The sequence below is a fragment of the Leptinotarsa decemlineata genome, unplaced genomic scaffold (genome assembly GCF_025532065.1).
Source record: "Leptinotarsa decemlineata unplaced genomic scaffold, Ldec_3_MD MMD2_P_RNA_scaffold_5, whole genome shotgun sequence".
In the NCBI taxonomy this organism is placed as follows: domain Eukaryota; kingdom Metazoa; phylum Arthropoda; class Insecta; order Coleoptera; family Chrysomelidae; genus Leptinotarsa; species Leptinotarsa decemlineata.
The window spans coordinates 9,847,008-9,869,805 of record NW_027412532.1 but is presented as its reverse complement, the minus strand read 5'-3'; the positions used below and the strand labels follow the sequence as shown (position 1 = coordinate 9,869,805).

Here is a 22,798-nt window from a genome sequence, read left to right as displayed (position 1 = left end):
TTCTGCCAAAAAAAAAAGAACATTACCAGACTATTTTATAGTAAGTAAAAGTGGCCGTAAGATACACAAATCAAAACGGATACTAGTTCGGCAAAAAACTATTATCGATCTTTAACGCCCCATTTTTCAAAATAATATGTTGTTATTCAGCAAAATCATGAGTTATTTCAGTAGAATTAGGGCCAAGTCACTGTCATAATCATAATATAAAATTACACCTGTAAATTTCTGTACAAGCAATCATGCAAAGTTTTAATATTCACTCACAATTATATTTGAATATTTTATTCCATTGGATCGATTTGATTAGGACAGTGACAGTGATTGAAACTGTAGGAATGATGCACAACTAGACCCCGAGATACACCTATGGAATAAATTACGTTTATCGATTGAGGAGAAATATTTTTCAAGAAGAGCTGAGATAGTTTTTCTTTCAGAAACAAAAACAGGTGATGAGAATGTAAAATTTGAGATTGATGTGAATGTCAGTACAGATAAGATGAATTGAAATTAATTATATCAGTATATAGATAGAATTAACTAACGACTAGCATATGCATATCATGTAATTATTCAAATGCTATTGAGTGCTCTTGAGAAGAAGTTTAAATTATGAAGATGAATACAGTGTTTTTTTTTCATTTTCATAGTTTGAAATGTAAGATACTTGAAAACATCAAATTTCTCAAAAAAATTGAGATAAAAGGTGATAATATTATCATCCCTTGGAAAAATGTTTATGGTTTTCTATTAGGAGAGTTATTTCTTTTTTCATTCATTATGTTAATATAAATTGTAAATGAAAGCGGTCGCAATATAGTTCCATGCGGAACACCCATGCTTCGAACCACTACAAACGTTATTGTTCTATAAAAAAATACATGGAGATGAACAAATTGTTAAGAGTAGGTGGTAGAATAAAAAATGTTTTTCTCGACATAAAAGTGGTTATGTTTCATTTTGGAACAATGAATCATTTCGTTGTTAGACAAAAAATATTCAGTTCTCCGAATACACCGAAGTAAGACGCCAGTAATACCCTGTAAACGTTGGGTACTCTATTTACGATCTACTAAAGTCTATTTGAATAATGAGCGCCGTATTTGGGTAGAAAGTTAGAGTGATATATTACATACCATAATTTGAATGTGGTATTTGTAGCAGCTAGACTGATCAATAATTCATAATAATAATGTAGCGCTGGTAATGGTACAAGGTGTGAGTTCTTAGAAGCAATAATATCGACAATTGTTGAATTGTTACATGTACGTTGAGCGAAGCTATCATGAATTCAGACACATCGAACTGAAAGGACAAAGAACGGTTTCATCGTTTGTATTTGGTTGAAATACAAAAAAGAGTTGGGTTATTAGTTTTAGAGTGAAAAATCAAAAATTTTCAAAATAATTGAAAAGTTTTTGGGAAACAAAGGTTTTGGGTTTCTACTTTTCCATGTATACAGTTAATGTTTTGAAATCGATTACCTTTTTTGGAGGATTTCCACATTTTTTTGTATGAATGTGGAAAAGTAGAAAGCCAAAACCTTCTTTTTCTGAAAATATACCACTTTCAATTCAATTGATGAGTATAATTCAATTTGATTCTTTTATTTATAACTGAAGTGAAACTGAAAAAATGAATGAATAAATTGATAAATAATTACATTTTGAACTCATGACATGAAAAAGATTATTTTAGCTTGGAATTATTCAATGTATTCTGTTTTTGAGTATTTTTATGTATGTTACAGAACAGACACACACACTCACATACACACATTGTAGAATTCTTACAAACACGTGGTAGGAAAGAATTTTTCTGTAGAATAGTAGAAATATATTTCGAATCTACTCAAATAAACGGTTCAGAAGTAATGTTTCAACTTTCAAATCACCTTTTATATTTTTATATATTGTTGTCTTTATGTTCCCCTATAAAAAATCTAACGGAGTTAAATTGGGTGACTCTGTAAGCCACTCCACAGTGTGTATAGTATATATAACACAGGTTAAAAGTATAACGATGCGGTGTCTCATTTTGTTGAAATATCCACTAATTCTAATGTGTGAATTTCATGTACCAAAAAAGTGGGTTTTGATCAGACCAACACCGATAATGTTGACGATTGACAGATCCGTAACAGTTAAAACGAACACCCAACTGAGAAACAGGTGTTCCGTTTATTTATTATCCATTCACCAAATAAAAAAATTACAAATCTGTCAAAGTTATTTTCATTAGATTTGTGTGCAAGATGAATTTCATACGAGTGTAATTAATGTTCAGTTAACTAGTTTAGTGATCCAAAAATTTTTCTAGAGAAAATTTGGTTGGGAAATAGGATTAATTTTTTCTTAGAAAAAACAATTTCTTTTCGACGTTTCGAATTCAATTGAATTCTTCTTCGGGGCTCGAAAAGTAATTTCTCCATGTTGATAATTATACTATTACTTTTCGAACCCTGAAGAAGAATTTAATTTAATTCGAAACGTCGGCAATAAAACAATTGATTTTTCAAGAATAAATTGATCCTGTTATCTTTCTTCACAGTAATTATTGTTATTTTGAAATTATTCGAATGTTTTGCCTAATATTGTAGATAATTGCTTTCTACTCAACGTAGAATCAATACTGACGTGGTCTAAGTCAAAGAAACTTTCATTACAGTGTTTGTTTTTGTAAGATTTTTTTGGAAACAGTTTCATCCTCATATCTATCTCTATCAACAAATTTAGAAATCGTTGAAAATAGATATCGATAATCTTTCTAAGTATCTCTTGGAACCTTTTGAAGATTTAACCGTTAGATGTCACCAAACCATAAGAGTGGAAGTGCATAGGTAATTTGAAAATATTCATAAAATATTTTCTCTGAATTGAAAAAATGGAAAACGGAATATTTTCAGGAGAGAACAGTTTTCTAAAAAAACTTCTTAGAATGCTCTACATATCTTTATAAAAAGTTCTTATTGTAGTTACTTTATTTTCTCTCACGTTTTTTGTTCAATGATGGAGAAATAAATCGTTGTGTGCGACGCAAACTATCAGAACTCAGATTTTTTTTGGTTTCATTGCCCGTCCCTTTTTATTTTGTATTGAAATTCATCTTCTGATTCACCTAAAAATGAGAGAATGAATGTCATCATGATTTAAGTGGCATGGAGTCGTAATGTTATAAATGAAATAAGTGCCTCATCATGCAGTGTTATCCAGATTCGTGCTGGCAATAAGGCAAGTGTCTCTTTACGAAACATCGATGTCCGCTATCGTGAATGACAGTGTTATTTGCAAGTGAAAATTTGCCTCTTTCATATACTATATTGTGTAGCATGTTTGGATTACAAATAGAATAGGAAAAAGTATTTTTTGTTCATATAAGAGAAGTTGTTTCGAAAATATGTTTTCTTTCATGTAATTCAATATTCAGGTATATGAAAGCAGTTGTTTAAAGAGGTACGTTTCTTCCAGAGTTCATTTAAAAATTAATTTAATTTTTTTTCTTTCCGAAGATTCCCACATTTTGTGTAAAAAAAAGAATAAAATAAAAAGTGAAAACTTTTTTCCAATTTGAAAATAGGAATAATGATTTTCGAACGAAGTAGACATTTTTATTAGAAGTCCACGAATAAAAAAAATTGTTCGCTCACCATTTGAATTTTGGGGGAAACCCATGATTCAGAAGGTCTCGTTTTTATTGACTTTTTCAAATGTACAAAAGTAAATTACATTTTTTTGATCACTCTGTAGATACAGAAATTATTCAAATTGAGAAATTAAGTGGTTCAAGTCCAATATATTTATATATATATATATATATATATATATATATTTTTGTAAATCTACAATTTGAAATAAAATCAAGCTAATGTGAAACACTGTAAATCATTAAAGAAGTTAGTTGAAAAAGTTTTTTCCTACTAACTACTTTATTTTCGTAAAATGGGAGAGACACATATTCATTACTATTCTCCAACAACGCTAACAAGACTACTGTACAAAAAACTAGATATACATAAATGTTGGTTGAAGAGAATACCCAATATCTATTTCAAATCCTATATTTCGCGGGAAAAACCCAGAAAACTTTAAGTAAATTGAACAATAGGTACATGTTCAATTCAATTCAGAGTCAGTGAAAATATTTCTTTAATACCTTCACAACCTGCTTCTCTAAATGTAGGTATATCTCCTAATTTCTAATTATAATAGAAATCTTAAGAATCTTATGCAAATTATGATCTATCCCGAGTATTCAGGTAGTCAATCACAGATCACAACTATACGTGCTGTCAACGGTTGTACAACAAGTATAATGCTAAAAGAACGCACTTGTGTTTGTACCACATTCAGTTTATCGACCGACTAGAAGCCACTAGGAAAGCGATACGAGTGCGCAGTGTTCGAAATTACCGATCGACACACGAGTCTTGTTTTCGTTCTCCGGCAAACAGTGGGCGTTGCTGTCTATTTTAGTTGATACTCGATACATGAATTGTTACGTGACAGTTGACACTGTTAAAAACTTCACTGTGAAAAAGTAAACAGATACTTGTAAACAATGGCTAGTATAACTATAGAGAAAACGAAATACGAGTGTGCACAGCTTCCTAAACGTTGGCAAAGAGAAGATGTCCTACGTAAAACTGGTTTAACTGTGGGAAAAGTGGACTTGTACTACAACCGTGGTGTCAGAAATGATGGCTCATTAGTGCCCCCCATCAGACAAACGGCCAGCATATTCAAACAACCAGTGACAGTATATAAAACCCAAGAAGGTAAAGTAAAGAGTGACTACAAAAATGGAAACCAAGAGAAACCCAAACAGCTTATGTGGGAGAAACGACTCGAAGGGTTGAGAGCTTGTGACATCGATGGCTTCGAGTTTGATGCTATGGAACTTCCCAAGGGCCTGAAAGCTGTGGGCCCTAACGTTAACGAGGATACTATTATACAAAGTGTAGCAACAGCGTTGCATGTTTCTTCGCAGCCAGTAACAGGTCAGACTGGCACGAAAACATTACTAGAGAAGAACCCTGGAGTGTTTTTAGACCCGAAGCAGCCATTGGTACATGCTGTTAATGTGTCGGAGGAAGATATCAAGAGACAAGAGGATAGGGTGGCCCTTGCCAGGAAGAAATTGCAGGAAGCTTTGAGAATGTAGATTTTATAGTGATTCTGGTTTCTGTTCTGTGATATCTAAGTGCAGACATATTTGACTTCATTTCAGTTTGCTAGAAGTTCACATATTTTGATAATTGACCGGTAAATTTTTGTTTTAAGGTATTAAATTTTTTTTAATAAGACTTACATATTTTTATCTGCAAATCACGAATCTAAATAACAACTTGGCGCTCCAGTCTACTTTTGGATATGCAGTCACTTGTAAAATGATACCTTTTTTCACGATCACATGCCATGGATATTTATACTCGTAAATGAACCACTACATAAATAGCGAACTAAATTACAAAAAAAAAGGTGCCATAATGTGTAGATCATGCATAGAAGTAACTTTCTGATACAAACTGGAAAAAAAAGCCATCCCAAAATAACTATTTTCACATGAACATTCAGTATACTTTTTCCTATTCACTCTGTCCTCCAAACATTCATTATGGAATATGGAAACAGTATGAAATGTGAAAAATTTCAGTTACATGGAACACTATCATCTCAATGGCAGACTTGAAAATTTTTAGTAAGACACTTATTACCTTATAAGCACATTTCTAGATAACATTAAAGATGCATCACTTAGTTCATTCATAACGTTACAACTTTATGTACCGACGAAACAAATCTACTCATGTGAAAGCAATTGAATTCAAAATTAACTCTTAACGAAGGTTTGTAACTCATGTGAAGAAGTTATTTTCAGATACAACTTTCAGATACAGCTTTCAGTAGTTGATACTTTTCCACGTAATATGGTAGCCCGTAATTAAAATCAAGTTATTTTTTTTTTCAATGAAAGATTGTGCAGTAATTTTCGAAAAAAGCATATTGTTAAGAAAGAATATGATGAAATCACAATCAACAGAAGAAAATATTACTCTCCAGCAGATAAAAATAAATAAGTCTAATTGATTTTTTTTTAAAAGTGCAGAATATGCCAACTTGGAAATGCGCTTCAAGAAGAATGTTATATATCCTGTTTAGGAACAGTGCCCGTTTTGAACTGTTTTGAGTTGTGAACTGATAACAAAGATGTTACAATAAATGGAAACCTTTAAAAAAAGGAAAATATTGCTCATCAAACATTGACTTGGTAAGATTCAATTTGATAAAAGAATCCAATTGAGATTTCTTGTCAGTTAAGGAGTCAGTATGATAGTTCAGCTGACTGAAGTGTTACTGGAAGCCACATTTTTATTGGTATCTTGAACCTGAAGTATTGTGCTTTCTGCTCTATCTTGAGCAGTATGGTTTTTCAAATTTTTATCAATAATAAAACATGGTAGACTAATCTAGTCTATGACTTGAATATGCAGCAAAACTGTATATGAAAGAAACGCAAACTTTCACACAATTTTGTCAAATTTTTTGTAAGTTTATTTTATACCTATACTTTTGACTTTTGTTTGTAAAATATTGAGATTGAGTCATTAAAAATTTGAGAATTGATTTCATAATTGTTTTATTTGGCCATAAACATTCAAATCTATAGTCAAATAAGAATATTTATTTTTTCAATTGTAAAGAAATGATTGGAAAAGTTCCACAAGTCAAAAACAACACATTACTCGTACGATACCATCAGAACATAAATATTTATAGATGAAAAGAAAGGGGGTATGCTTAATATTTTCCTTCCAAGTCTTAATGAAAATGAATGAATAAAAGAGAGGCATATGAGTTATATTTGTTTTTGCAGTTTAACCCCCTACCCTGAGGTTGAAAGATGTTTACCCTTAAAAATATAAAATGGTAATGAGCCAAGTGGTACATCATTTCAAAATACCCCTAATAAAAAACATTGTGCTGTCTCCTTTCAGTAGATGGTTAGAAAAAATTTCAATGGTAGTTCATTTGTGCTTATCGAATGGTAATATTTTGTTTGTGGTACATTACAATTATTTTTCAGTTCAGTTCAGTTTGAAAATCATATAAACATATTATGTTTGTATTTTTGTAAATCCCCTTCAAGTCAATTTCACCCTGGTAAATGATAATTATCCGCTCATTAAAGATTCTTTGGAAATTTTAATCAAACTTCTGCTAGTAGTTTTGAGATTACCTCTTTTTCATTCAACTATATGAAAATACTAAGTTATCAAATAGTGGGGTTAAAATGAGTTAAAATGAGTTATTTTTTGATAAGCTCATTAGAAGCTACCTCAAATTTCTTTAAACAGATAATGAAATGGTGAATATAGAAATTGTGTTTAAGCCTATCATTGAATATTAATAATTTGGCAAGACCTTTATCCAACCTTCGAAAATGATATCTTGCTCAACATAACATTTTTTGAAAGTGGGGATTGTGACCTATCTTTCTATTTGATTTTTTTATGATGAGCCGCATAAAACATGTAAATGTTTCAAATAATATCAGAATTTATACTTACTGGAAATGACTTTTATTTTTGAGGCACCAAATAAGGTTATTAATTATTGAGTGCAACTTATTTAATTCAATCAAAAACGTAACAGAATTTATAAATCAAGAAAATAAATAATTTTAATAAAAAAAAACAACTTTCACATTTCCCAACGTTCTGACAAATGCCAGTCGGAAAACAACTACTTTCCTAGTTAATACAACAACGGATATTGAATTTTTGAGCACGGTCTTTCGATTTACTATACTTCCATAGAAGTTTATATAAGTTACTTTGAAAATGAGCATTTCTGTTGATCAACATGTCACTCTATGGTGTTACGGATTAAAAAGGTGTTGCCTTTCAACGTGCGATTCCTAGCACGGGACAGTCGATCAACAATGAACACAAGTATTTTATTACGAGCAACCCACACCACATATTAGCTTAGAATATGCCACACAACCGAAACACTCATAAAGTTCTAGCCTTATTGAACCTAACTTGCGTCCAACATATCTCATAACTTAAACTTATTAACCAACTGAGCAACAATCGACAATATACAATATACTTCATAAGGTTTTTCAACATTTCAGTAAAAATATCAGCTGAAAATAAAGAGATATTTCATTATGGTTGATGCATATGTTACAGATTATTTTTGTTTGACTATGACACTGCATTTTCCACTGGAATATTTTGATAAATTGTTTTGCCACAATGACCACAGAAATTTAGGTATTCATGGCTCATGTCGACAGCATTTAACATCAACGAAATGTATATACATAACTTTCCATTTCAACCAGGCAACGCAACATGCAGCAAATTTGTATGCGAGATCGTATATCATCCACTACATAGGTAATTACAAAACACATAATGAAAATATGAAGTTCAAACATACGTACAGGATGGTTTAAAATGTTGATAGTCATCAGAGTAACTTTGTACTTGAGTTCAAAAGATAGAAAATGCGATAAATGTCTGAATTTTCTATTTCATATTTCCCAGTCAAGTCCTATATAGCATTCAGTATCTTTAAAACGAATATGATTTTTTTTAAATGCATTCTTATTGATTTGTCTTTGCAGAATGATATCATTGATAATACAGATTGTGTCAAGTTTCTAGGACATTTTATTGGCAATAAAGGATTAAAATATGAGAACCACGTAACGTTTGAAAAACAGAGTGTCTTCGGGATGCTATGCAATAAGAGTCATTTCCAGAAAGTTAGTAATTCTATATCAAAGACTGCATATCACGCTGTAATAAAGTTATTCTTGAAGAATAAAATAACTTTTTGGAGTTAGGTAGCTCTCAGATTACAAAAGAGCTTTTAAATAAATGCATGAGAAGAATCCATGTGATTCATGCAAACAGGTTTTTGAATACAAAGAAAAATATTGACAGTTGTAGTTCTTTCCATCTTGGAAACTGTCTTATGATAAAACATATATTGAACTTTTGGAACACTCCTTATTACTGCAGTCGCTATATAACTAACTATAAAAATAATTGATAACTACATTTACCCACCTCTAACCAAACTGAAGCATCTTTTTAATATAATGGTGTGAAAATGTACAATTATTTATAAGAGTATTTTGAAGAAATCAATCAAAACATTGACTCCTTCAGGAAAAATTTACCTTACCTCCCAACGGATGGAAAGTACGAAACACATAGGTAGGTACTGCAAACAAAGAAAATCTTACCTTAGTTACAAAGGAGATCAAACTGTTCAAGTCAAGCGGTAAACAAGTGGAATGAGTGCTATAATTATGGAATAATTGAAATATTTTATTGAATAATGATAGAAAAAAGGTTTTCTTGATTTTTTTTTCTAATACATGAGAAGAGTTTGTCGAAGTATCACAGCAGTAGTTTCATTTTGAACGGAACAAATCACCAAACCTATGCATTTTCCACCTATTAACGTTACATGAAAACACAACCACTGCCATCAATATAGTTATAAATAATTGTTTTGAAAATATCCGAGTTTTGAAATATTTTCAGTGGGTTTCGTCTACCAAATTTCGATTGTCAAGAATAATGTTCTTCTGAAATAGAGAAGAACCTCCCTGTAGATGCTCCTGTATACTATTTGATGGTCGTTGTATACATACAGGTGAAAATCCTTTGTCTTGGGACTTGAGTTCGATACACTGTTTCCAGAACTTCCCAGCAAACCGGTTGAAACACAAATATAATATCTGTTTGCTATCTACATCCGGAACAACAACGATCCGCGTACATCATACCGTACTAATTGTTTACATTCCGGAGCTTTTATGAGCAGATGTATTTATTGTAACGTGTTTGATGAGAGCCGTGGTAATCTGGTAATAAACGATGATGCAGCGAGTGTGCGAAAAGGATTAAATGCGGATAATTACATTGAATAATAATTCATTACGGAGAGACGATGAGATTTATTCAAATCGTACCTCTCGAATAAAAAAATTAGGGTTGAATGATAAGACACTCGTCCAGAGTTCGTTGTTACAGAACATGGAGCCCCGCAGGGTTCACTTATTGTCCCGTGCTTTTTATAGCCTACGTTAATAATTTCTTCATTTTGTCTGAACAACTAAAAATTCATTTGCACCTGGTTAGGCTGATGATCTGAATTGAAAATAACAGTTTAATTTTGAGTTTCGATAAAACACAGAGCATCAACTTCACACTCATTTTCTGATGGTGCTAATTCGGTGAGCGAAACGTGCGTAGAGACTTCAGTAGTTTCATTCTGGTGTGTAAAATTTGTTTTCAATATATTCTTATATTAATATTTGATACATGGAAGAATAACTAAGCGTGGTGATACTGTTAAGCATAAGTAGGTACTTCAATAAAGCACAAGAGAACAAAGTGATTACCTAAGCATATAATAGCATATATCAAAGGTTCTATAATCCAATAAGCGTATGGTTGACATTAACTGAATTTAAATATGGTATAGTTGGGAAATGCTTCTATTCTTTTGAGAGATATTTGACTCTATTTTCATATCCCACAGCCCTAACATGCATAAATTCATAACAACCGAACCAGCTGCTCTATCAGTTCATTTTCCAATGTCCAACCCAGCGCAGGATTTAGACTTCGGTGGCCCATAGGGAGAGCATGTGGTGGAGGCCCTCAAATCATTTGTGGTCAACTGTTGAAAGTTTCTATTGAGGTCAAGTTAAAGAAGGGAGCATTTGAATAAATTGACTGACATAAAATTTATTCAAAATTAAACTAGAGGTACCTAAGTACAAGCAAAATTATTTTTCGTCTGATTTTCACATTGATGAACGTATCGATGATATCGTCGATGTCTGTTTCCCTCAAAACATCACTCTCAATAAAACATCTAAATATTTAATCTGTCCTCGATCATGGAACTTCGTAGTTCACTTTTTATAAGTTTCAGTTTCGAAAAGGATCGACAACTGGGAGGTAGCTTTGAGTTCTAAATTTGTCCGAGGGTGACAACTGAACTTCCGAAGCTTGCGGGCAATCTAAAGTGGACAATCGGACGTTTTTGTTTTTCTCCTTTTTTCTTCTCCGTAGTTTCGACAGTCAAATAGCTCGAAAGCTTTCACTTCATATTCATTAAAATTGTCTCTTTTATTTTCAATGGTTGATTTTAATGAAGTAAGCAGTGCTGCAGCAGTGTTCAAGTCTAACCTTGGATTTTGTAGGCTTTCGCTGACTTTGTTTATCTATATATCCCAAAATATCCCAAAACACTATATATATATAGCTGTTTCTAACTTTGTCATACCATCATGTCTTCTTCGTACTCAATAATTTCATCGAAGGCATTTATAAAACCTTTATAGCATTGCAAGAGTGATTTAGTGGCTTCAACTTGACAAGACCAGCGAGTTGTTGTCGTTCTTTTCGGCACATGAATAGGTTGGTCAGTTTTTGCTTCTCTTAAACATCGACAAAGAAACGTATTGCTCTGAGACAACAACTGGCTGCCGATTGTATGACAAAATTAAGTGAATGCCCAACACACACCACCCAAGCTGCTAGGCAATTTTTTCTTGTATTAATGCTTGTAGGCTATTATATCTGCCACTCATTGCAGAATTATTGTCGTACGACTGCTCACGAATGTTCTTCAGATCCAGCTCGTTTTGTTCTAGAAAATTAATCGAGCCCTCATACATATCCTTTGCCTTATACTCCTAGTTAGGCATAAACATAAGAAAACGCTCAAAAGGAGCGTGCCCCTGAATAAACCGAACCACTAACGTCAATTGGTCAACATGGCCTTCGTCAGGAGTCGAGTCCAGAGAAACCGAAAAATATTTTGCAGTTTTCACTCGATCAATATTTTTTTTTAAACGGCTTTTCCTAAAATGTCTAGGAGATCTGAAAATTTCGTTATCCTCTCTAAATGCTAATCCCTTTCGCTAAGAAAAGATATGACTAGCAATACTCTTTTAAGAACTTCTCGCAAATATTTAAAACTTTTTTTCATTTGCTACGACATCTCTCGATCTATGCGACCAATTAGTTGGGATCGCCCACTATAATCGGTTGAAGCCTTTGAATGATTTTTCGAGGTTTCATGTTCAATCAATTTTGCGACATTTATCCAATCTCAAAAGCCCTCATGTGTAAACTTTGCATGGAGAAAAACATAACCACCAGCGTTTTTTAGCCTCACCTTTTCTTACATTTTCTTGTATATATATTTGTTTTTCCAGACTTTGTGAAAAATTGCGTGGCTGAATTTTTATCGAATAGTTCCTCGTTGCAAGGGAGTTTTTCGTCTAACTATTTGTAACAAAACTCAGTATTTTTTGTTTCTACTGAGCTTTTATCGATTTAATTTAATTTTTTTGTGGTGTGATGGCAGCCCCCTTGTGGTGGCGGCCTATAGGCAACTGCCTATGTTGCCTATGCTTAAATCCGGCACTGGTTCAACCACGGATGCAGATAACAAGTTTACTTCAAATGACGGCGACGGCGAGGGAAACCACAGTTCGAACCATACTTTCTTGATGCAAATTGAATAACATTCATCAATAAATGAAAGAACCGTTTCAAAATAGTAGGTACAGTCCACTCTTTCTTGTTATCGAACAACTTCTATTTAATAATTTGAATAATGTATTTGATTCTTATTTTTTTTTCAGTGGTAATACCAAATGAAAGCCGATAACTGATATACTCGTATGTTTAAAATAACGAAACCACAATCATTATTTCTTGATATTGATATTACAATTCCAAACATAAAGTAGTAACACACGAATGTCGTAGTTATTGAAATCTTCTGCGATATCCGGCCAACTTTCACCTGTGTCAATCATCAAATTCTCAAAAATGAATTAAAACAGTATTGCTAATACCGATGTTAAGTTGAAACAATCGTTTCTACTCGGAGGAAAAACGGTATGTGAGATTCATCAATACAAATAAGAACAATATTCTTTAAAATGTAAAGTCTTCGTTACTTGTTGTATATATATATATATATATATATATATATATATATATATATATATATATATATATATATAACTTGCGTGCAATATTATTCTCTTTTTACATAATGAATCACCTGGTCGACTATGTGGATGATGTGGATTTTCTAAGCTTTGATTTTGAACACAAAACGATAGCAGAACTTTTGCTGATAGTTCTTAGGGATTTTCTAACAATTCTTCACTCAAGTCCAATAACGCTAAGTAAGAGTAATCACTACGCTGTTGAATTGGATTGTTTCTATCGAAGAAAAAACTCATGTCGGTCGACTACCCACCATTTTCACCATATCTAGCCCTCTGCGACTTCTTTCTATTTTTTGGCGAAAGACATGGATTTTAAACGAGGATCTCCACCAAATAGCATCATGTTGAAATCTAAATACAAAAACACAAAAATTATGCGCCTTTTGCTTTGGTGAAGTTAATATCAAACTTCGTTATATTGAATATATATTCAACATTGGGTTTATTCAAATTACAGTTCCCTGTTGAAAAGTACAAATGAACCCTCTTTGTCCCTTTTTATGAATAAGGAGCTCATCAGTACACCACTAGAGAATATCTTGCAGACACTCGAATTGAATACTCAAAAATCATCTCCCGTGATAATTTTCCCCAAGAGCAAGGCTTAAGCGTTTATTGGGGGTGAAAATGAACACGGCGAATACGGAGGACTACTGAAAATAGCTTCTTGGCGATTCACCTCACGTCTTCGTCGACGAAGACGAAAAAGCTAAGATAGTACTTGTCGACAATAAAGCCTTTTTAGATACAAATTCAGTTTTATCTTTACCCCGGACGTGGTTAAGCGAAGGGCATTTTCATTTCTGGTGGTGCGAGTTCCACGTATACATTTTTCGAGGGTCCTTGCCTGGTATGAATTTAATTCTGTTTCAGTATGAGGGGTTTGACGAGAATCATTACTGATAGCACAGTAACATGAGTCAGAATTTTCATAAATCTGATAAATCTAAGATCCGAATTAGAAACATTTTTCATCCATCTGTTTAATCGACGAAAGTTATTTTATATGAAATTTATTATGTTACAAAATTAATTGCGAGTGTGTTGAATGCAAATATCCTGGTCAGGCTGTGGGTAACTAAAAACTCACATCACGCTAATGAACAAATTTAATACCAATTGAAAGTGTGAACTGGCATTATTGTCAACGGAGTCCATGGAGGCAAATGATGGCTGTGGAAAGAAATTCGATTACACATTGTTTTGATAGATTGAGATTAATGAGTTATGTAAGGTATTAGTAGTAGCGATAGGGAAATAGGAATGATTATTCATTCATTGATATTTGTTCCTCGATAGAGTACAGTTGGTTGAATATAGTCAACTGCTGTTCCAGTTCTGGTGCAGGTGTTTTCAGTCGTAGACCCAGGACAAAGATATAAACCTGTCTAGGAACTAATGTGACTGTATTTCAAGCGGAAATTTACGCTATTGAATTGTGTGTGGAGAGATTGGACGAATCCAACCTCATAGACAAGTCAATAAAAATATTCTCGGACAGTCAAGCGGCGTTGGAAGCTCTTGCCAATGTACAAATTGGTAGCAAACTGCCTAAAACGTCTCCTCGATAGAAAGACTAACAGATTATCTCTGGTCTTAATTCCTGGCCATACTGGCCTGGAAAGCAATGAGCCTGCTGACGACTCTTTTGCAAAGGAGAGTGTTGTGAGCAGCTTCATCGGACCAGAACCTGTCATCGCTTTAGGCCAAACAAAGATTGAACACCTGGATGGTAAGAAGATTTACGGACCCTTCGAAGCTTGATACTAAACAGTTGTTGGACTACAGGTGATGAACTTCGATGTCTAACAGGCCTTCTTACAGGTCACTCATTTGAACCATCATATGCAGAGACTTGGACTCTCGGAAAACAGTGTGTGTCACCTCTGTTTGGAAAATGATGAAACAGCAGAGCACATACTTTGTGTTTGTCCTGCTGGGGACCTAATCAGGTGTTCAGAGTTTGGCAGAACCGTACTCTTACCATCTGACCTGAAATACCACTCACCATAAAAACTAATCGGCTTCGTTAAGAAGCTGGGTTTATTTGGTCGAGTGTGAATAGGTGTGACCACAGTAAACTCTTCCGGGTTACGGTGGAGGGTCGAATAGATCTACTCACTTTGGACCTAACCTAACCTAACGTAACCTAACATAACCTAATCAATTTCTGTTTGAAATAATATTAAAATATAAGGATGTTGAAGTGGAAGTTCAGTGTCATATGTGTACTTAAGTTCACAAAAGTATGAAGCGTATAGAATATATAAACTACTGGAATTGCAGGTATGAACAGGTAAGTCGAAACTAGTAATTTACACTCATCGTTCAAAAAATGAATCCTTCAGGCCCTTGTGAGTTCTCATATTACCAGATACCAAGAATGTGCCCTGAAAATATAATTCGGATCTGTCAAAAGTCTAATCACTATAATATTACCTCTTCCTCATTACTTAGTGTCATTGATCTAGTAGATTTTTTGTCTCCGAAAGTTGGCATTACCTGAAACAAAAAAATATATGAAAATACATTTTTGAAATATACTTCAGACATATTTTTTCAATCAGAGAAAACAATTTTATAAACATCAACTCTTTTTTTAGATATCTTAACCCAAAGAAGGGAAACTACAGCATCATCATTTCGTACAAAATTCATATATTCATTATAGGTAAGTCTGAAATTTTTTTGGTTTCATTTTAACTGGACATGGACTTCGGAAATCATAAGATGCAATTTTGCGATACAGTGTCTGTCGTGTCTGGGTTGGATATTTCCTGTATGCCGAAGAATGTTGTACTCCTGTAACTGTTCCTGATAAATAAAATATTTCATGAATTTTAATCAAATATGCAATGAACCCACTGAAAATTCTTCAATTTGTCTTTGTGCAAATGAACTTCAGAACAACAGAATTGCTCAACGCTTGTTTTGTGAGAGGAAAAATTGTTCTGCATTCTGATTAAATAGCTGGAAAACGTTGAGACATCACTGCTGCTCTTTTCCGCTTTTTATATGTTTATGTGTGAAACTTAATCTGCATTTGCATAAAAACGTCGTTGCTAAATGCTCGCCTGCTAAATGGATTCGAAATACGCTGGCTCAAGTACCATTTAGTGTGCTAATTTGATATATCTTTCCCACTCGGGATGTATGGATGCGTAGGTGATTAGATGAGAGAGTGGGAGAATGAGACATGTTCATGTGTGTGGTAATTTCGAATCAACAAACGTGCGTCTAGAAAATATTACTCGATACTATTCATACAGGATTCTTCACACAGTTATTCTGTGAACATTTCACATCTCGTGAGAGCTAGAACTGGGACCTCAAGCTCAGAATGAACCAAGAAAAAGATACTTCTCCCATACACTGGATTTGCAACATTATTTTTGATTTAGCAAATCGAGTGTTGAAAAAACGTTCAATTAAATGACCGATTCCTGTTGGGTGAGTAGGCAAAATAATCCGTAAGGGCAAGCGCACAATACAGACTTTTTACCGGCCGATAGTTTAGTCTGGTTGGGTTGGATGGGGGCACACTACTTAAACAAAACTGTTCGGTTTGGTGCGGGTGCGCAGACTACCAACTGAAAAGTCTGAACAGTTGTTGATGTATATAATATTTTGACGGGTTTTATTGAAAGTATTGAAGAATGTTATCGAGGAAAGCTATTATTGCAATTATCATTGCACGAAGAAGAAATATGAAGAAAACAAGCGAAAGAAACCGAGAATGGTGGATGCACCCAATTTTAAGTGATAGGTTAGTTCGTGGAATGTTCTACACGCTCCATCCTAAACTGCAGGAATATCCAAAAATGTTCTTCGCTTACTATAGAATGAGCAATTCAGCAATTAAATTTTCTACTGAACATTCGGCAATACTCGACATAATTATTAAAAAAAATGTAATGAAAACGTAAATATATTCAAAGACAAAGTGGGTACTAGATAATATTCTCAATAATGGAATGTAGAGTGGGGAGTCTGCAGGCACCGACTGTTCAGTTGGTGAGTCTGCGCACTCTCATAAACACACAGTCTGAATAGAACCCAGCCGATAGTTGTCCAACTTTGTAATTGAATCAGAATTGGGAAGCCTATCCAACTTGTTTCTGGTTATTCAGTCGGCCGACTGGAATCGCTTAGATGTGCGGACTCACATTACAATTCTATACTAATAAGCATCCAAATGAAGTATCGGCCGATAAAAAGTCTGTACTGTGCGCTTGCCCTAACACAAAGGCTAATTGCAAACAAACCGATTGTGGACGGCCGATTTTATACCGGTCGTCCAAATTCCAATAGTGAACTACATGTGGCAACGGGAACTTGCACACCTGCTCATCGGTGATCGGTAATAAACAGTGTTATTTAGGTACCTACGTAATATTAATTTCATTATTTAAAAATATAAATATGTGCTAGTATAATGCCAACAAAGCATTGCTGTTTTGCGAATTGTACGTCGGATAATCGATATCCGGAAGAAAACGTGTTTTTTGTACCATTTATAAAACCTCATATCGATGAGGTTAGATGTAAGAAATGGATACAAGCTTCGAGGAGAGTGGATTTAACAGTGCAAAAAATAAATAAATATTCATGAAGATGAAATCAATAGTACATTTTTCATAGTTAATTACCATTGATTAGAATGAGATATAATCTCAATCGTTTATTGAATTATATTCATTTATTTTATTTGATTAAATTTATTTCATTACCATCTATATTTAATTCATATTTCTCTCGGAACAAAATCTGAAATTCATAATTATTTTAAATTTCTTTTATTGCAGTTTGAATCTACCGCTACTCTTTTACTAGAGTCTGTATACTAACCTGTCTATTAATTCACTTTTTTCCAGTTACTTTTAAATTACGGCATGCAAGCCAACGTTTTAATGTTACAACGTTGTTATCCTTTACAGTTGCAAATTTTAGTTTTGCTCCAGAAACATTTTCTTCTATGAAAAACATTACGTTTTAATTGTTCTCTACCATATGTTTATATGAGGATTAGGCAGTGTTTGTCCCTACCGAACTACTAGCGCTGCTAGTGAGTGATTTTTCGTACTTCAGGAAAAAGGTTCATTGCCGCGGTGGTAGGGCGCCCGAGTCACGATCGGAAGGTCGTGGGTTCGATTCCCGCCTCGACCAGATATTTTTCTTGAGATAATTCATCTGGTTGAAGCTGGGATGATTCTGCAACCGTGTTAGGAATCACACGTTTAAAGGTAAGACCTCGTTAGTCCTTAGCACAAGTTTCTCAATTTCTGAGAGTTGTCATTCGTATGATGGCGACAGCTGATTAACGGAAAAACAGATTTTGATTTTTTTTTGAACAGATATACAGTGGTTCTCACTTCTCATGGAAACACCCCCGTATCTTCCGTAATATTCGAGGTAGAACGATGAAACTATCTGGAATGATGGAAATGCTCAAAATGCACCTACCACCTGAATGGGGTTGGCCAAAGTGATATACACTGTCCGCCACTCGCGAAGGAACACCCCATTTTTACGGTAAAACATATATGAGGGCAAAATAGGCTCAAAATTCCTTCATATTCGTGATCAGAACTACCAACTTACTACGATTACACTTCTTTCCTGAAAAAATTTCAGTCCTGAAAAATCCGAATTTGTCTCACTTCTTATGGAAACACCCCCGTATTTTCCGTAATATTCGAGGTGGAACGATGAAACTCTCAGGACTGATGGAAATGCTCAAAATGCACCTACCACCTGTATGGGGTTGGCCAAAGTGATATACACTGTTCGCCACTCGTGATGAAAACCCCATTTTTACGGTAAAACATATGAGGGGGCAAAATAGGCTCAAAATGCCTTCAGATTCGTGATCAGGACTACCAACTTACTACGTTTACACTTTTTTCCTGAAAAAATTTCAGTCCTGAAAAATCCGAATTTGTTTCACTTCTCATGGAAACACCACCGTATCTTCCGTAATAATTGAAGTAGATTTTTTTTTTTTGGTTTTGACATCAAAACATGAACGAAATTGTTTAAGAGAAACTCGACTTTTGTTTTCACATAAATAATTTATTTCTTATTTTGTTGTCAGGAAAGAGGAACGGAAACATGTAATCAGTGAGGTTTTAGGATGGTTAATGTTAGTTCATATTCTCATTTTCCCATTATTTTAAAAAAAACAAGGATATTTTGCCCCCTAATATGTTTAACCGTAAAAATGGGGTGTTCCATCGCGAGTGGCGGACAGTGTATATCACTTTAACCAACCCCATTCAGATGGTAGGTGCATTTTGAGTATTTACATCAGTCCTGAGAGTTTCATCGTTCTACCTGGAATATTACGGAAGATACGGTGGTGTTTCCATGAGAAGTGAGACACACTATATATATATATATATATATATATATATATATATATATATATATATATATATATATATGAAATCTGAAGTTTCCTTCATCTGAAGGAATATGCTAAACTGGAAAACCAGTTTAGCATATTCCTATCCGTGAAAACTTCAGATTTCATATTCGATACCTTAACGGGGAGATGAGGTCAACCAAGAAGAAGAAGAACTCAGGTAAAACTCAACAACTGAAAACTTCAGATTTCATATTCGATACCTTAACGGGGAGATGAGGTCAACCAAGAAGAAGAAGAACTCAGGTAAAACTCAACAACATTTAAGTAGTAGAGTGTTTATGGACCCTCTATATCTGAACACGTAACGAATACCGTTTTACCAGTATAGTAAGAAGTGAGTTGAGCAAGGTCAACAAAACTTCTGAACACGTAGATAATGACAAATGAGATTTTGTCGAAACGTCGGTGAAATTAGAGATAATATCACATACACGGATCAAATACCCGGAAAACCAGTTTAGCATATATATATATATATATATATATATATATATATATATATATATATATATATATATATATATATATATATATATTGTGATTGATGCAACTAATTTTCCTTTATTTTGAGTATTTCAATATTAAATTCTACAAAAAGAATTTGAAGCTTTATATCTTCTATTAATTATCTGCGAGCGCTTTCGACAGTTGGTAGAACTGACTCAGTTTGAGGAGTGCCTAGAAGATGACAGTACTACCAACTGTCGAAAGCGCTCGCAGATAATTAATAGTCTGATACTTCCTCTTCCATATTCTCTGTTTCACTATCACTGTCGACATTTAAATCATTAATGAATTTATTTCCAGCATTAATATGGAAGTGTCCAATCTCCGTATAATATTTTTCAACTAAAATCACGAGTCAATGTCATTATAGAAAATAATGCCAGGATGTTTACCCTATCGTGAGTTCGATTACCCGGTAATCACCCAAAATAAAATTTGTTAGAAAGTGACCAAGAAGAACCTTTAAGTACACACGATTCTGGTAATTACCAGGACAACACATCATCACACTAACATTACTTCTCGAAAGCAATTTCTTTCCTGCGATTCCAATAAAACTCAGTTCTCCCATACAAGTTCACACTCTGCTGTTCCCTGACCTTTATACGGCAATTTTATACACGAAATAATTGCTTGATATTACGGAATAGACATGGCAGTCCTATACAATGGGGAATTATGTGTAATTGCCCTATGTCGAGGGATTAGCTCCACTATAAACGTCAACCATCTCGAGATGAATTATGTAGACGCTCTCCGAAACTCAATGTTGTAATCTTACTTTTCATGCTTCGGCATTGCTAGTTCTCTAGGAAAAGATTACGGTTTCTTTTGTACGGGTTGTTCACATGACCACATGGTCTCATAGTCTAGTTCACAACTTGAAAATCGTGTCAAAGAGATATGAAGCTTCTAAAAATATGAGCGATAAAAGCTCATTGGATTCAAAATGACGTATATTTTATTAGTTTCTCGCTAAGAACTCAAAAACTATCAACATGTAGTTCCAACGTAAAATCTTGGCAAAATACAGGGTGTAACTGAATAAGTGTAAAACATTCAAGGAGGTGATTCCTCATTGAAAAAAGATAGGATCTTTCATATAAAGAAACTTCATTAGAGTATCTCTTATTAAGATACAGCCCCTTAAAGGGGGTACATAAAATTTGTATAACAATTTTTTTCACGAGCACTGAAAAAGTTATAATATTGAAATCAACCTGACGTTTTGTACTACCAAAAAGACACTTAGCCAGTAATTTATTTGGTTTACCCCATGGTTGTAAGAGGTGGAAAACGCAACCCCTAAAATTTATTTCCAATGTAACTTTTTGTCTTATTATTTGTTTACCATTTAAAAATTCATTTTCGATAGCCTGTTTCATTCTAAACAAAAAATGTCTCTTGGGTTTTTTGCCCAAAGTAAACCAGTTCGCAAAAAAAATTATTTTACGAACAACTACAGAAATACATCATCATAAATGCGAACTGGATTTATTGTGAATTTGTAGTTAGTACCTGCATTAAACGATTGAAGGGTAATAAACAAAACTAATTTATTAATAACAAAACACACAACATGCAGAAATCATAGTAAATGTTCAATATGTCTACCTTCAGACATTACGCATGCGTCTAGATATAGGCGCATTGAGCCACGTATTCGCTCAAATATTCCTGGAGTCTATCTGATTACCCTGCACGCATCGATGATGCGGTTTCTTAAGTCTTCTACATCGCGAACAGGAGTACAATAAACCAAATGCTGTGAATAGCCCCAAATAGAAAAATCGAGAGGATTGAGATCCGGGGATCGAGCGGTCCAGTTCTGTGGTCCTCCTCGACCTATCCACTGATTTGCATATGTTTCAGTTAAATGCTGACGTGCTACTTGACTAAAATGGGCGGGTCCCCATCATGCATAAAAATATATCCATTCTGACGCCCAAAGGAACTTCCTCCAGCATTACTGGATGCACTTCTCTTAAAAATTGAACGTATGCCTTACCATTTAATCGAGGAGGTAGAAAATGAGGCCCAATTGAATCATCCCCATTAACTCCGAGCCACACGTTAAGAGAAAACTGTTCTTGATGGGTACTTTAGACAATAGCGTGAGGGTTTTTATCAGCCCATATTATGTGGTAATTATGAAAATCAATAATTTTGTTCCGAGAAAAACTACATTCGTCTGTGAATTCTATCGTCTTCAGTCACAATTTCTTCTAATCATTTCCAGCATCCAATTGCAAAATTCAAGACGGTTCGGAGAGTCTATATAGCGGTAACAGTGCCTGTACTCGTTGCAGATGGTAAGGGTATAAGAGTTGTTCCTTTAAAATTCGAAATTTAGCTGAAAAGCTATCTTTGTAATACTGAAAGTAGGTTGTTCTTCAATCAAATTAAGTACTGCTTCCTCAAGCTGTGGCGTTCGTATTTCTCGATGGCGACCACAATTCTGCGTTCTTTTGTCGAATGAACCATATTCTCGTAATTGTTGATGAAGTCGAGCAAATATTCTATGTGAAGGATGCTGCCGTTGAGGATACATTTCAGCATATCTTCTGGAAGCTTCTAACACATTCCCCTGCGACAGACCGTAAACGTAATGCATATCAGCCATTTCCTCATTTGTGTATGCCATTTTAATAACAAGTGAATTATTGAAGTAACAAATTAAGAACAGAACAACAACACACAATTAGTATTAATTCAATTTCGAAAATTCACAAACTGACAGCATCATAGCAATTTAATTGTCACTATCGCTAATAGCGACCTACTAGATAG

The 22,798-nt window shown here is 34.0% G+C and overlaps 2 protein-coding genes across 2 annotated transcripts in view; one reads left to right on the top strand and one right to left on the bottom strand.

Moving 5' to 3' along the window:
- Positions 1-22,798, bottom strand: part of LOC111503033 (uncharacterized) — a 341,553-nt gene that overhangs the window by 49,082 nt on the left and 269,673 nt on the right. The window lies entirely within an intron of this gene.
- MBD-like (methyl-CpG-binding domain protein 2) lies at positions 4,444-5,305 on the top strand. The gene has a single exon (XM_023157227.2). The coding sequence runs from the start codon at positions 4,561-4,563 to the stop codon at positions 5,161-5,163; it is 603 nt and encodes a 200-aa protein (XP_023012995.1). The 5' UTR covers positions 4,444-4,560; the 3' UTR covers positions 5,164-5,305.

Excerpts from the sequence above, each read along its gene's own strand:
- MBD-like (XM_023157227.2), top strand. The coding sequence starts at position 4,561 with ATGGCTAGTATAACTATAGAGAAAACGAAATACGAGTGTGCACAGCTT.